Source organism: Lissotriton helveticus, chromosome 6 (assembly GCF_964261635.1).
Source record: "Lissotriton helveticus chromosome 6, aLisHel1.1, whole genome shotgun sequence".
Classification (NCBI taxonomy): Eukaryota; Metazoa; Chordata; class Amphibia; order Caudata; family Salamandridae; genus Lissotriton; species Lissotriton helveticus.
The window spans coordinates 160,568,719-160,582,918 of record NC_136067.1 but is presented as its reverse complement, the minus strand read 5'-3'; the positions used below and the strand labels follow the sequence as shown (position 1 = coordinate 160,582,918).

General features: G+C 43.5%; 1 protein-coding gene across 1 annotated transcript in view; it reads left to right on the top strand.

Moving 5' to 3' along the window:
• The window catches only part of SDE2 (spliceosome associated SDE2), a 309,663-nt gene that overhangs the window by 156,449 nt on the left and 139,014 nt on the right, over positions 1 to 14,200 (top strand). The window contains exon 4 of the mRNA XM_078647545.1: positions 8,048 to 8,217. Within this exon, the coding sequence (XP_078503671.1) occupies positions 8,048 to 8,217 (170 nt within the window). The remainder of the gene's footprint in view (positions 1 to 8,047; positions 8,218 to 14,200) is intronic.

The window sequence follows — 14,200 nt, the reverse complement described above, 5'->3', positions numbered from 1 at the left end:
GTTAACTATTCTTAATGCACTGTTTGTTAAGTAACACTTTTTTGGGCCTCAGATAGACCAATCGCTGGAAAAAATTAAAATGGATACAGAGTGGCAAGATCAATGGGAGCACTTCCGTCTCCTTCTACTGGAGGTTCCTTTCATCGCTCCTTTTACAGAGGGGACTCCAAGACTAATACCACAGATGCCAGAGCATCTTCATACAAAACACAAACAGTCATCCCTCTAGAGGATTCTATAAGGGTGGATATAGAGGTAACAACTTTAAGGGTTAGCGGTAGATGTACACCAACAGGCACCTCTCCATCCACTAACAGTGACTTGCTATCAGACCCCCCTCCCCGATCATTTATCACCTGCCGGGGGAAGATTACAACACTTTCTTCCCATTTGGCAATCAATAACAGAGAAATGGGTTTTGGACATTATCCAACATGGTTATTGCCTGGAGCTCACAAGCAACCCTCACAACATTCCACCTCGTATTCACAAACTGTCTTTACAACACTAACATCTGCTCATACAAGAAGTACAAGCTCTTCTAGCAAAAGGAGCTATAGAACCAGTTCCATTACGACAACAAGGATCAGGAGTATATTCACTATACTTCCTAATTCCCAAAAGGACGGTTCTTTAAGGCGAATCTTTGATCTCCGGCCATTAAGTCCTATGCATATTATCAGAACACTTCCATATGGTCACACTGCAACAAGTACTTCCACTCTTGCAGCTGGGCGACTTTGTCAGCACTAGACTTAAAGAAGGCATAGTTACATATAACCATTCACGCAGCACATCGCAAATACCTCAGATTTGTGATAGGAAAAAATCATTATCAGTTCAAAGTACTTCCAACAACTGTACCCAGAGTGTTCACCAAATGCCTTGCAGTGGCGGCAGCACATCTACGAAGACAACAAATCCATGTCTTCCCATACTTAGGCGATTGGCTCATAAAAGCCAGCACACAGACCAAGTGTGTGCAACACGCACAAATCACGATAAACCTTCTACAACAGTTAGGATTTCCAGTCCATGCACAAAAATCCCATCTTCAACCCACTCAAATACAGCCATATCTAGGAGCCATTCTAAACACTCAAATGACTGTGATCCCAATGCAGCCAGGATTCACAATTTTCAAAAATTGGTAATGCAGTATCAAAACAACCAGTATCTAAGAATCAGAACTTTGGTGCAGTTACTGGGAATGATGGTGTCATGAATTGCCATAGTACCTCATGCAAGACTTACTATGCTTCCTCTACAAGAATGCTTAGCACATTAGTGGAATCAATCACAGTGTCAGCTAACAGATCTAGAGTTGGTAGACAGCTGCACACATCCCTCACTGCAGTGGTGGAACACACAAAAATTATCAAAAGGGCCGCCCTTTATCAACCCTATTCCACAAGTCGTGCTCACAATAGACTCCTCACTCCCAGGGTGGGGAGCACATTTCCATTATTTAACAGATCAGGGTCTTTGAAATACCACCCAGCAGAACCATCACTTAAGCTACCTAGAATTGCAAGCAGTTTAGCTAGCATTAAAAGCGTTTTTACCTCATCTGATAGGGAAAGTTGTCCTAGTCCGGACAGACAATATGACAACAACATATTATGTACAAAAACAAGGGGGGGGGGGGGGGAGCACCACTCTGCAGCTGTCAACGCCTCTCTCCGACCATTTGGCGTTGGGGCAATTCATCATAAATCCAACTCTTGGCAGAACACCTTCCAGGGACAAACATCTTTACAGATCTCCTCAGCAGAATGAGGCAAGAAGAACACAAATGGGAACTTCACCTACAAGTTCTCCTTCCGTACTTCAAACAATGGGGATTCCCACAAATAGATCCTTTTGCCACAGCAGAGAACTCAAAATGCCCAGACCTTGCCTCCAGGTTCCCACACACTCTATCCAAAGGCAATGCCCTATGGATCAACTGGTCAGGGATCTTTGCTTACGCTTTTTCTCCTCCTGCCTCTCTCCATCCATTTCTGGTTCGGAAACTCAGGCAGACATCTCTCATACTGATTCTAGTGGCTCCCACTTGGACTCGTCAACCATTGTTCACCACACTATTAGAACTTTAATAGTTCCACACCAGAAGCCTCACATAACGTTAGACTTTCTCACACAGGACCATGGAGAAATAAGACATCCAAATCCCAAGGAATTAAACCTAGCGATTTGGCTCATTAAGTCATGGAGTTTGTATACTTAACTCTACCACCAGATTGTATGATAGTTCTTAAGGAAGCAAGAAGACCCACCTTTAGGGCATGTTATGCAGCAAAGTGGAAAAGGTTTGTGATATATTGTAATAATAACACAATTAACCTGCTAAATGCATCTATGGAAAATATTATTTGTTTACTTTTGCATCTACAGGGAGTTGGCTTAGCGTACACATACTTTCGATTACACCTTGCAGCAGTAGCTTGTATCTTAAAAACATTTATCCATATTCAAAGTTCCAGTAATTAAAGCCTTTATGGAAGGCCTTAAAAGAATATCATCATCCAGGTTACTGCCTGCGCCTCTCTAAAACCTTAACATTGTTCTCATAAGACTTATGGGTCCACCTTTTGAACCTTTACACAATTGTTACAATTTCTATCATGGAAGGTTGCCGTTCTTTTTGCTATCACTTCACTAAAACGTGTTGGGTAAGCTACAGGCATTAACCTTAGAAGAACCCTTCTTTCAACTTCATAAAGATAGTGGTTCTTCGTACAAACCAAAAATTCCTTCCAAAAGTGGTCTCTGTTTTTCATATTAACCAATCAGTTGAGTTACCTCCTTTTCTCCCCTCAATCTGATTCAGTAGCAGAAAGAGCTCTACATACACTTTGTCAAAAGAGCACTATTATACTATATTGATAGGACAAAGGGTTTTCGCATAACAAAACAACTTTTTGTTGCCTTTGCCCCACTGTATTAAGGAAGTCCTATCTCTAACTCCAGTATTTCTAGATGGATTGTTAAATGTATTCAGACTTGCTATGTTAAAGCTAAAAGAACTTTAAGTATACCTTCTAAAGCACATTCTACTCGCAAAGTAAGAGTATGTATTGCCTTTTTAGGCAACTTTCCCATATCATGGAACTGCCATTAGGCAGCTCCATGGTCTACACCACAAACATTTAACAAACATTATTGTGTGGATGTATTAGCCTGTCTTCAAGCTAATGTAGGACAAGCAGTGCTGAAAACACTTTTTCAAACAACTGCAACACCCACTGGATTGCCACTGCTTTGGGAAAATACTGCTATACAATCTATGCAAAGGATGCGTATCTACAGTACACATGCCTCGAACGGATTATGTTACTTACCCTGTAAGCATCTGTTTTTGGCATGTAAAGCTGTAGATTCACATGCACCCTCCCCGGACACCTGTGGTTGTTGCATTTCTTATTATTTTTGTTACATACACATGGACATCTCTAAACTACACTTACTTACTCCATTCCCACACTCTTGCTGGAAAACAATCTAACATTGGAGTCAATGCACATGCGCATTATCACCGAAAGGAGGAGTCACCTTACCTTGTGACTGCAAAACACTTGTTCGAAGAAAGACAACTTGCAAACATCCGGACCCAACACTAGATGGCAGGACTATGCAAAGCATGTGAATCTACAGCTCTACATGCCAAGAACAGATGCTTACAGGGCAAGTAACATAATCCTTAATCTGCCTTAGTAGTGAAGTTTGAAGACCTTCACTTGTTTTACAGAGGACCGAAATTCCCTAAATGCCCCTAGGGTTACTTTTAGTGGACCCAAGCTCAGATAAGTTGTCTCACTTGAGTAGGGAAAACGTTCACAATGTAATAGTTCTCATGATCTTCTTTCAGGTATGCTGGCATGTATTTGTCATCAGTAACAGTTGAGGGCAACCATGGCTATATCAGTTATTGCTGTGTCACCCAAGAAGGAACTTTCTAATGCACCAGCCATTTGTTTTTAGGTTTAGGTGTTTTATTGGCAAAAAGGAATTATTTGAAATATCAGAATGTATTGTCTTTAGCTACCCATTAAGCTGGACTCAATGGGTAATATCGTGATAGGCCTAGAGTGTGAGGTGTCTAAAGTTCAAACATACAACTTGTAATTTCTCAGAGTTAATTTAGGAATTTTAGACGGAACTAGTCTGAAATGGAGAGAGGCAATCCCTGATCACTATTTCAGTTGAAAGTTCGTGCATTAACTCTGTAAAGTTGTATGTTTGAACATTTGACACCTCACACGCAAACAAACTATTGCTTGGCCCATCGTGATATGGCCCTAGCCTCTTTCTGCTTCTAAATAAAAAATTTCATTTTAAAAAGAGAACAGGCTAGTCCTTCTAGCACATCGGTTAATAATTCTGAAGAGGGCATGTTGGGTTTACATACCAGGTAGTAAAACCTTTTTTAAACCTTGCTCTGGTTCTTAAGAGGAAACTTCTAGCAAGGAGTAAGCTTTGTGGTCTGCCTAGGTAGTGAATATCTTATTTCTTTCATACTACAGCATACACATAGAAAGGCATTTCTAACTCCCAGTACCCACATTGTTTAGTCTTGCATATTGGACTCCTGCAATATGCAAGATTGTTTAATTACACAATGAGTATTTGCTCTTATCTGTAATGCCAGTACTGCATAGGTGCCTTTCGGGGCTGTGAACATTTAAAGTATTTCGATAAACCAGTTGCTTGGAAATCTTCTCTTAAAAGCGATCTCATGATCGTCATTTAGTGAAGTATCGAAGCTCTTATTTGCAGCATATACATTTGAAACTGGACATTCGACCCTACTTTTACTGTATGTATGTATGTATGTATTGGTATTAATATAACGCAAACCTAGCTATGAAGCAACGGAGTGCTACACATTGCATGGGAGCGGGTTGTGAGAGGATCTAAAAGATTGTATGTATCAAGTAGAGATTACACAATTACATTTCACACACATTACATTTCACATTGTTTTAGGAACAGTGAGATTAAGTGATTCACCCAATGTTAGTTAAGTGCAGAAGCTGGGATTCAACCCTGGTTCCCCATGTTCTACTAGTGGCAGGTCTAGCCTCTAGGCCACATCTCCTTTCCTATTTGCAGTTCTTATTTTTGAACTTTCTCAATGTTTAATAATGTCAGACCTCTTTTTTAGGTCTCGCCTGTCGATGCGCATGCGCATCGAGCAAGCGAGACTATGGGGGCTTATCCACTCTTTGTCCAACTTGCAAGGAATCGTGGCGATTCCTTGCAGTGCCCGTGACTTTTAAGCTCAATGCGCATGTGCATTGAGCTTAAAAGCGCGTGCACATGCCCCCAGCCGCCTGCCTTGCCTACTCTCCCAGCTGGTGCCGCTCCACCCCCTGCGGCATCAAAGGCTTTCACGGCCGGCCGGCCATGCTTTCAGTTTCACGACCGGCCGGCCGTGTGAAGTGCATTTCAAAGCCCGCTCTCCCTGCTCCGCCCCCTGCTCCGGCCGAGACGCATTTCTCCTCCCTCCTCCCCCCTCCTGGGTCAGGTTACCCTGCTTTCTCTTTCGCTTTTTTTTCACTAGTGATTAACTTTTCCTTCGCCTTGACGCCGGTGGATGCAGCGTTTCCTCGCTCCTAGGTAGGTGTCTGGCTTTTGTGCAGTTGGAAGAGCTTCTCTGCAGCAGTTTTCTTTCGTTTCCTGTGTTTCTGTTGGCTCCTTTGAAGTTGGAATGTCATTGGAGTTGGGTGTTTGTGACTTTCTTCTCGGCTGGGCGGTGTTTTAATGCGGGAAAGGAATTGCGTGTTTATTTTTATTTGTATAGCCCCATACTCTTTTCATGTTCGGTATGGTTACTTCTTGTTGGTCTCAAACTTAAACTTTCGCACAGAAGTGTCTGTAAAGTGAAGTAGTTGTTCTAATGTAGCTGTTTGGATGGCATCGCGGTGCTAGGCGCAGGTGAATTCAAATCAAACCAAGTAATTAACCCAGTCGAAAAACATTTAGGGTACTTTGTATTTAAATGATTTATCAATGCGTTTTCTTTCAGATAACTGAAAGGTGCAACACAGCATTTTAATGATGTTTACATAATCAGAACTGCATGTATTACGAACAGTAAATGCTGTGTTGAAATTCAAGTTCCGCTAACAAAGGTGTGCTATATGCTTTAACAAGTACCGCGCTACATGAAAAGCTAACACAGCATGTGAAAATAACTTTACTTTTCAGGAGCACGTGAACAATAACAACGTGCTGATATCGAATTAGACATGCCTGTTGTTTGTCAAGAGAGTGGAAGTGAGAACTTGTTGTGAACACTGTTTTTAAGTTGTGGTGTTGTGTCTCACTGAGCAGCGCCACACATCACGCATTTGGCATGTGCCCGTTTCACAAAATATCAGCACATTTAGGGAATGTTCCTCAGAGCTCAGCGCGCGTGGTCGGTGCGATAAAAACTTCACTTGTTCATGCACACTAATTGCCTGCCAGCGCCGAGTTATTTGCAGACAGACTGTACACCGCACCGCAGCCGGGTGCTTCATGCCAAAGTGTGCTCTGCAGAGTTTAACATGCTCATTCTCGCGTGGTAGCATGTAGAGAAGGTGCTTCTTGTGTATGTTGTCATGTATTAACATTAATAATAAATCGTATTTCGGAGACTCCAGCATACCTGGTACACAGGTGATTTGCAAGACACATTTTATTTCTCTCCCAAACACAAACGCATGCAGACAGACATGCTGTTGCTGCAGAGGTCGATGAAATCTCCATAAAATTATCGAAATTAAATATAATTCACTGTTCCTTTGGTTTATCAACTCCTTTACACTTTTGAGTTGCGAATGTGTACCATTAAAGAAAAGAAAATACATTTAAAAAAAGTTCAGAGTGCCTACTTTCTGAGAGGTGTGAGGGCTCCAACAAATAACTTGAAGTAGAAGCTGGTTTTCTGTGTGATCTTGTTTTTTCAAGTCGTTTTTAGGTCTCACCCTCACCCTCACTCACCCTTAACCCCTCACACTCACTCACCCACCCTCAACCCCTCACACTCACTTACCCTCACCCTCACTTACCCTCACCCTCACTCACCCTCACCCTCACCCACCCTCAACCACTCACCCTCACTCACCCTCACCCTCACTCACCCTCACCCTCACTCACCCTCACCCTCACTCACCCTCACTCACCCTCACCCTCACTCACCCTCAACCCCTCACCCTCACTCACCCTCACCCACCCTCACCCTCACTCACCCTCAACCCCTCACCCTCACACAGTGCAATAGGTCTCAGACCATTTCAGTTAGAGCTTTTAGAAAGGTTTATGGCTTTTTTTATTTGTAATTCTTTAGCATAGGCTACAGGAAACAAAAATGCTAAACATTTACAAAAAAACCCCATAAACAATTCTAAAAGCACTAACTCTAATGGTGCGAGACCTATTGCATTTCCAATGCTTGTTGTATAATAGGGAATAGGGTACACTACCTTTAGTAGCCACTTTTCACCTATTATGTATCGAGGTGTTCAAAGTTTTCAGCTTAGAAAGTAAAGTCAAGGTTGTGTGCAAGGCTTGCACTTGTACCTGGCTGCTTTATTTTCATACCTGTATGTGCATAGATTCTGTTGGTCTCCTGGCATGAGATTTTCACTTGCTGCTTTATAAAAGAGACCTTATGGAGGAGGTATTATGGAGTTAATAGTTGAGTAAGATTTTTACCTTCTGGACCATGCAGTCATGTAATTCTTTTGTAATGCCTGTTCCTGAATGGCCACTTGATTTGAGACTCTAGTTGAAACCTAATGCATTGTATAACGTTAAAACCCTCCACATTTTATTAACTCAAGTGGATACATACGTTTTGTAATTCTACATAAAATATTTCTAGGTAAGCATTTTTGTTGAATGGCGCTGCCTAAAGTAAAATTGGTTAAGTGTGTTATTAAAACATAAAAATTACTATTTCATTTGAAAATATTTACTTCCTTTTTGATCAAAGTACTTTTGCCAGGTTTTTATCATCTGTAAAATTGCAAATATTTGCTTGCCTTTTTTATGCCAGGATGGCTGACTGGGTGAAGAAACAAGCAGAGCGAGAAGCAGAAAAAGAACGAAGGCGTTTGGAAAGATTGCAGCGCAAGCTTGCTGAGCCAAAGCATTACTTTACTAATTCGGAGTACCATCAGCAGTGCAGTGAGATGTCGGAGCGCTTGGAAGACTCTGTCCTGAAAGGTGAGACTGAGTATTTGTTGAGTGTGGAATGGGAGATGAAGTTAAAGAAAAGTAAAGTCTTCACTGAATGTAGTGCACCTCTGAGCATAGAAGACATGGGAGCAGTTGCTTGTAAAAGCTAAGGTTTCTTTATCTATTTTAAAAACAGGAAATGGAATGTAGTTAGGAGTTCTTAAGAAATATATTCTCCGTCAAACGATGTATATTTATGAAAAGTGTAGTATTGCCATCCACGTGCGGATGCAAGAATATTTAAACTTTGGGAAAGCAGTCTCTTTACAAATCAGAACACTGTTTTTCAAAAAGCAACATTTTTTTTAATTTTATTTTTCTGTAAGTAAGTACTAGAAAGTCAAAGCTGGGGGTAAATGGAGAAGTTTTGCTGATCAAATCTTTTTGCTTTCTTTTAAGGAGGATATACAATGGAAGAAAATGTGTCAATTAAGCATACAGTTTCACATAGAGGAAAAACAGTTTCTTGCTTTAGGGCAGTGCATGGGCTGCACTGTCCCAGAATGAAGTATATGAGCATCTGGTCCCTCAGTTCGCTGAAGATAAAGTGTATTTTTACCTCACATACAAGACTTAGGTGGGCTTCCCAAAGATTTACACTTGGCTCATAGCCCTCCCATTGCTTACCATTGGTTGGCTTTCTTATCATTACTTCTTATTCAATGGCTTACCTTCTTCCTCTTGGGTTTGTCCCTCCCCTGGAGCATAGCATTTTTACCATCCTCTTGACTGGCTGATTTGTATCCTTCCACTGATCACTTTTAGAGAACTTTTTTTATTTTTGGTTAGGCACTCCAAGAAACTGCATGTGTTTTCCATTTCTTACTTTGGTATTCTCTCCTGCCAAATACCTGCCCCATCCCATGCTCTGTGTTGCTCTCTCCCTCATGTGCTACTTTCCCCCCCTCCCCCAGCCACCCGGCTTTATTTTTAATTTGTATTTTTAAATCTGTTTATTGGCATAATGTACATAATAACTTTGCCAAGCATGATGATATGACAACAACAAATCCTAAAACGTTGCGATTGCAAAGGTATCAAATAACGGAATGCCAACCCGCCCCTCCATAACAGCATACACAGTTGCGTTCACAGGTATCCAGTATTATGCCTAACATCATTATCAATCAGTGTCTGAATTATTAACAGCCAGTCTTTTCAGATATTTCCGCAGTGGTTCCCAAATGTCTCTGGGTCTAGACGTTACTGGTAACTCTTCCGCATATAATGCTAGGTTCTCCGTGCAGTAGACCATGTCTTTCAACCAGTGATCGGGTTTTGGAGCTAGCTTACTATCCCAGTCTAGGGCCACTCAGCGTTTGGCCAGCAGTAGTGTGAAGCGCACTATTTTACCTGTTGCCCCTTTTACGTGTGGTACATGACGTAGTAAGCGAACAGGCGGAGTACAGTGCAGCATAGTCTCGGTCATCTCATGAATGTGTTTCAGTACAGCTTCCCAGAATAATCTCACCCCCATGCAAGATGCAGAAAGTCGGCATCGAGCCGACCTCACCGTTTACAAGCGCTGGTCTCCCTTAGGCCACATCTATGTAATTTAACGGTGGTGTGGTAAGTCTGATGAATGAATTTAAATGAATAATGTGCAGGTTACCATTTGGTGTAAGGGCTCCAGTCAGCTTGCAAATGTGTTCCCTGTCTAAGTCTGATAGTGGTGTGTCTAGGTCACCATTCCAGCGAGCCAAGTTTCTGCTCGGGTCGAGGGTCTTGTCATTCCGAATTTCTTTATACAGTTTTGTGACTGGTTTACGTCGTGAGGGCGCAACCAATATTATCTGTAGGGCCCTTGACGTGGGCGGTGTAGCTGGATATGTGACGTAGTGGGCTTTAACCGCCTGTCTCAGTCTGTGGACAGTGAAGTTGAACAATAGAGAAGGGTTGGAAATGTGGGCCAAGTCATCTTTCGTGAGAAAGTGTCCATCTGGGAATATATCTTGCATAGTTACCATGCCCAGCTCCCTAAGTGAGTCCTCCTCCTGTGTTACTGAGAGTGCCGCATGATGTGTAATAGGCATGTCTGGTGCATATAATGGGAGTTTGCCAGTAATGTTACCTATAGTTTGCCATGCAGCAAGAGTCGTGTCTATGGAGTTTATTTCCGATGTCGGCGTGCCTCTGCGTGTGTGCGTGAGCACACCAGAGAGGGGGACAGGATGGGCATCTCCATCCTCCACTGCAACATGTGGAGTGTACACATGCGGTCATAATCAGTAATATGCATATTGTGCTTGTGCACATAAATGATATATGAACATATCTGGAGCGTTGAAGCCTCCCTGGGCATAGTCTAGTGTCATCGTGGTCCAGCTCACCCTGGCCTATTTACCTCCCGATATCAATCGGAGTAGTGAGGATCGTATCCCCTTGAAAAAGTGTTGCGTCAGTTTAATCGGAATGTTACTAAATAAATATAAAATACGTGGTAGGATAAACATTTTAATAACCGCTCTTTATTTTTATTTTAACCACCTTTCACGCTCAAACTCTGTTTCTCCACTACCACAGTCCTTTTTTGGATTGCACAGCAGCAAATTACTACCTGACTCTCCACCTTACAAATGTGCCCTTTCATGGAGCACCAGCTCATTTTTTAGATGGATCAGTAAATGTTTTTTTAATTCGTGGGTGCATCCTTTCGTAGACACACACACACACGACGACGCATGCACTCACATGCGTCAGTACACATTTATGATAGCCGCGTCATTATGCCTTTCATTTACTTTTATATATAGCATTGCCAATAAATGCTTTTTACCAATGCTCTACGGCATCGCCAAAAAGCAGTGGCAAATCCACTAGATCCCAAAGATGAGACCTGTTCACTCTGCTAGTGCTTGTTTGTTTCCCACTCGTGGCATTTTCTGTCACTGTCTTTACAACTTTGGAAAGCTGCTTTTGACCAAACTACATCACACACACACACACACACACCCCCCCCCCCACTCCCCACTCTTCTGGGAGGACTGCACATCATGTGTATCTGCAGCTACACATGCCGTGAACGGAAAATATTTCTAACTCTGTAAGCATCTGCTCGTGGCATGTAGTGCTGTAGATTCACATGTGCCCACCCTCCTCCCAGGACACCTGAAGGAGTTGCAGCCGTTTTGTTTCTTTCAACTTTCATCTTTGATTTTCCTTCGCATGGTCCTCTTTCTATGTGTCCATGCTCCATCTACATAAGAGGGGGCCCATGCTAGACCTTCTCCGTCCGTATCGCCAGCCAGCCTGCACAGCAGAGAGGGGACTACGAGCCTCATTGAACAACGCGCCAGGGAGGGACCAAGGCATTTGCTACGCGCCACGAGGCGCATAAGAGGGGGCCGGGGCTCCCACAGCGTGGGAGACCGTTCTTGACTTTCTCCGCCCTTATTGCCAGCCAGCCCACACAGCAGGGAGAGGACTACAAGCCTCACTGAACAACGCGCCAGGGAGGCGCCAACGCATTGGCTTCGATCCAGGAGGCGCATAAGATGGGGCCGGGGCTCCTGCAGCGCCGGAGCCAATGCTTGCTTTCTCCGCCCCTATTGCCAGCCAGCCCGCACAGCAGAGAGGGGACTACAAGCCCCATTGAACAACGTGCCAGGGGGGCGCGAACGCATTTGCTTCGCGCCAGGAGGAGGACACACGCGGGCGTGCCCGGGCGGAACCGTCTGCGCCCGTCAGCCACAGGAAGAGGCGGGGCAGGGCCTGGTCTCTTGGTTCCTGGTTTTGGAACCCACACGCCTCTACTACTAGTTTCACCAGTGTGCGAAACCACAGTAAAAAGGAAAAAAAAAGGTAAAACTTCTGGAGCCTCTACGGTGTAAACAGACTAGATCCAGGAAAAAGATCCAGGACTTAACCCCATAAGCCCCTGCTGAAACATTACAAATATCATCCACTACTAGTGGCTCCAACTCAATTTTGCCACCAACCCCGAGGACCTATCCCCGCAAATCATTGTGGCACTTACATCTTTTTTTAGAAAAAACTATTGCCAAAAACTTTTTACCTGTCCTAGCTAGACTTGATAAACTGGAGTCAACTATGGATTCAATGTGCACTTTGGTTGCTGATATATCATCAGGGGGAGGGGCTAAAGGGAAAGTAATGGATGTGGGGCAGACCACCGGGGTGGGGGGGGGGGGTTCCAAACTCTGGTGAGGGGTCCACAGGAATAGACGTCGATCCATTAACCTGTACTACGAACAATTGTCCCCCTAAAAATGTCGCCAGTGTAGTATCACAAGGGCACTCCAGGCCCTCGTGTACTAGACACATGGGGAATGCAAGCCTGCCGCCTAGCACACCCAGGCAGAGTCCATTACCTGTAACCCCTATTGGGAACATAGCAGGCTGCAACCGACACATACCCCCATAGCGTTGCACCAAAAGGGACTCATTAATCGAGATAAGGCGACTCTTCATCTTCCACCGAGTGTTGCTGCTACACAGCAATTCTTGCAAATGTCCCCTAGCTGCAGGAAAATCAAAAAGAATCACAGAACCAGTTGAAGAATAAAGTCTGCCACTGGTTATTACAGAACACAAATTTCTCAAACACCAATTATCATGATATATTGTTCTTAAGGCGGGCAAGCGGGGTTGGCCTGTTATGTAAGTCTTTTGCTGGTGACTGTATTGTCATAAATTGTGGATCTCCAATCTTAGCAAGACAGTTGCTTGGTTGGGGGAGGGGGGGGTCACATTTAACAAATCAGAGGTTGGGACTAGGGATCGACATTCTACCTCTTGGGTTCTTCTAGAGGCACCTTGAATGCAGGGGGGGAACCCACTAGTCACCAAGCTACCTGGAACTAAGAAATAGATACCAACTACTGTCCGGTCTAGATTCCCAAGACTGACTACCCATAGTATCTTCTCCTCCACTAATCACTCTAATTGAACCACCTGCCATACAGTCGGAAGAAACCTCTGAGATCTATATTAATAATTACATTGCCCCAAGTGACTTAGTAATTAAGAATTGCCACCATTACCAACAACCAGAGCCTGAGGGAGAAATAAACATCACAGGACGTACCCAGGATCCGATGTTAGAACTCCAGGACCTGAAAATCCTATCCTGGAACGTTGCAGGCATAAAGTCCAAGCTAATTGACCCTGACTGGTGTAAGCTATCGATGCCTACTACAGGAAACCTGGGCGGTAGGGCGGGTTCACAGGGTGGGGTTCACCACTTACAGCATTGAAGCTAAGTAGTCAACAGTCGGCCGCCCAAATGGTGGCCTTCTAATTTGGGTTAAAAACACACTAGCCTGCAAAATTAAGGTTTTATACCTTGGTTATGAGGAAATACTTGGGCTGGAACTGTCCTCTCTGAAAGGGAATAGTCAAGTTAGGTTATTTAACATCTAAATCGTTTTACTAGCTCCCACAAGCTATCTGGCACAATGACAACATTAACCAACTATCTTGATATAGCTAAGGGGAATTTCCAACTTATAGTTGCTGGCGACTCCAATATAACCTTTGAACCTGTTGATTACATACAGGAGCTAATATTAGATGGAGATAAAGCCAGAGGGATTGCGAAGCTCCAGATGCCACCCATTAAGAAATGCACTAGGGTGAGGCAACAGGTCTTATCATTTACTATTACTTAAGGGGTCCGAGACTGCAACGGTCGGGCAGCTACTGACAGAAGCATGCCATACATTTAAGAGGGGAGAAACTAAGACCAGGATTGACTATATGTTTGTCGATCTTGAACTCTGACCTAGTGTTAAAGATATGGTCGTAGTAATTTGGGAAGATAGCGACCATAATGCCCTTGCACTTACGCTGTACGGCCCAGCGTTATTATATGGACAGCCCTGGCCCTAGAGCTCCCCAGTAATCAATCGTAACAACAACAACAAAAGAGTTAAATGGCCAATGATACTGGCTGATCCAACTGCTCTCCCTAGAATATATTAAGAGGTTGAGCAGACTCTTCCCGACCAGA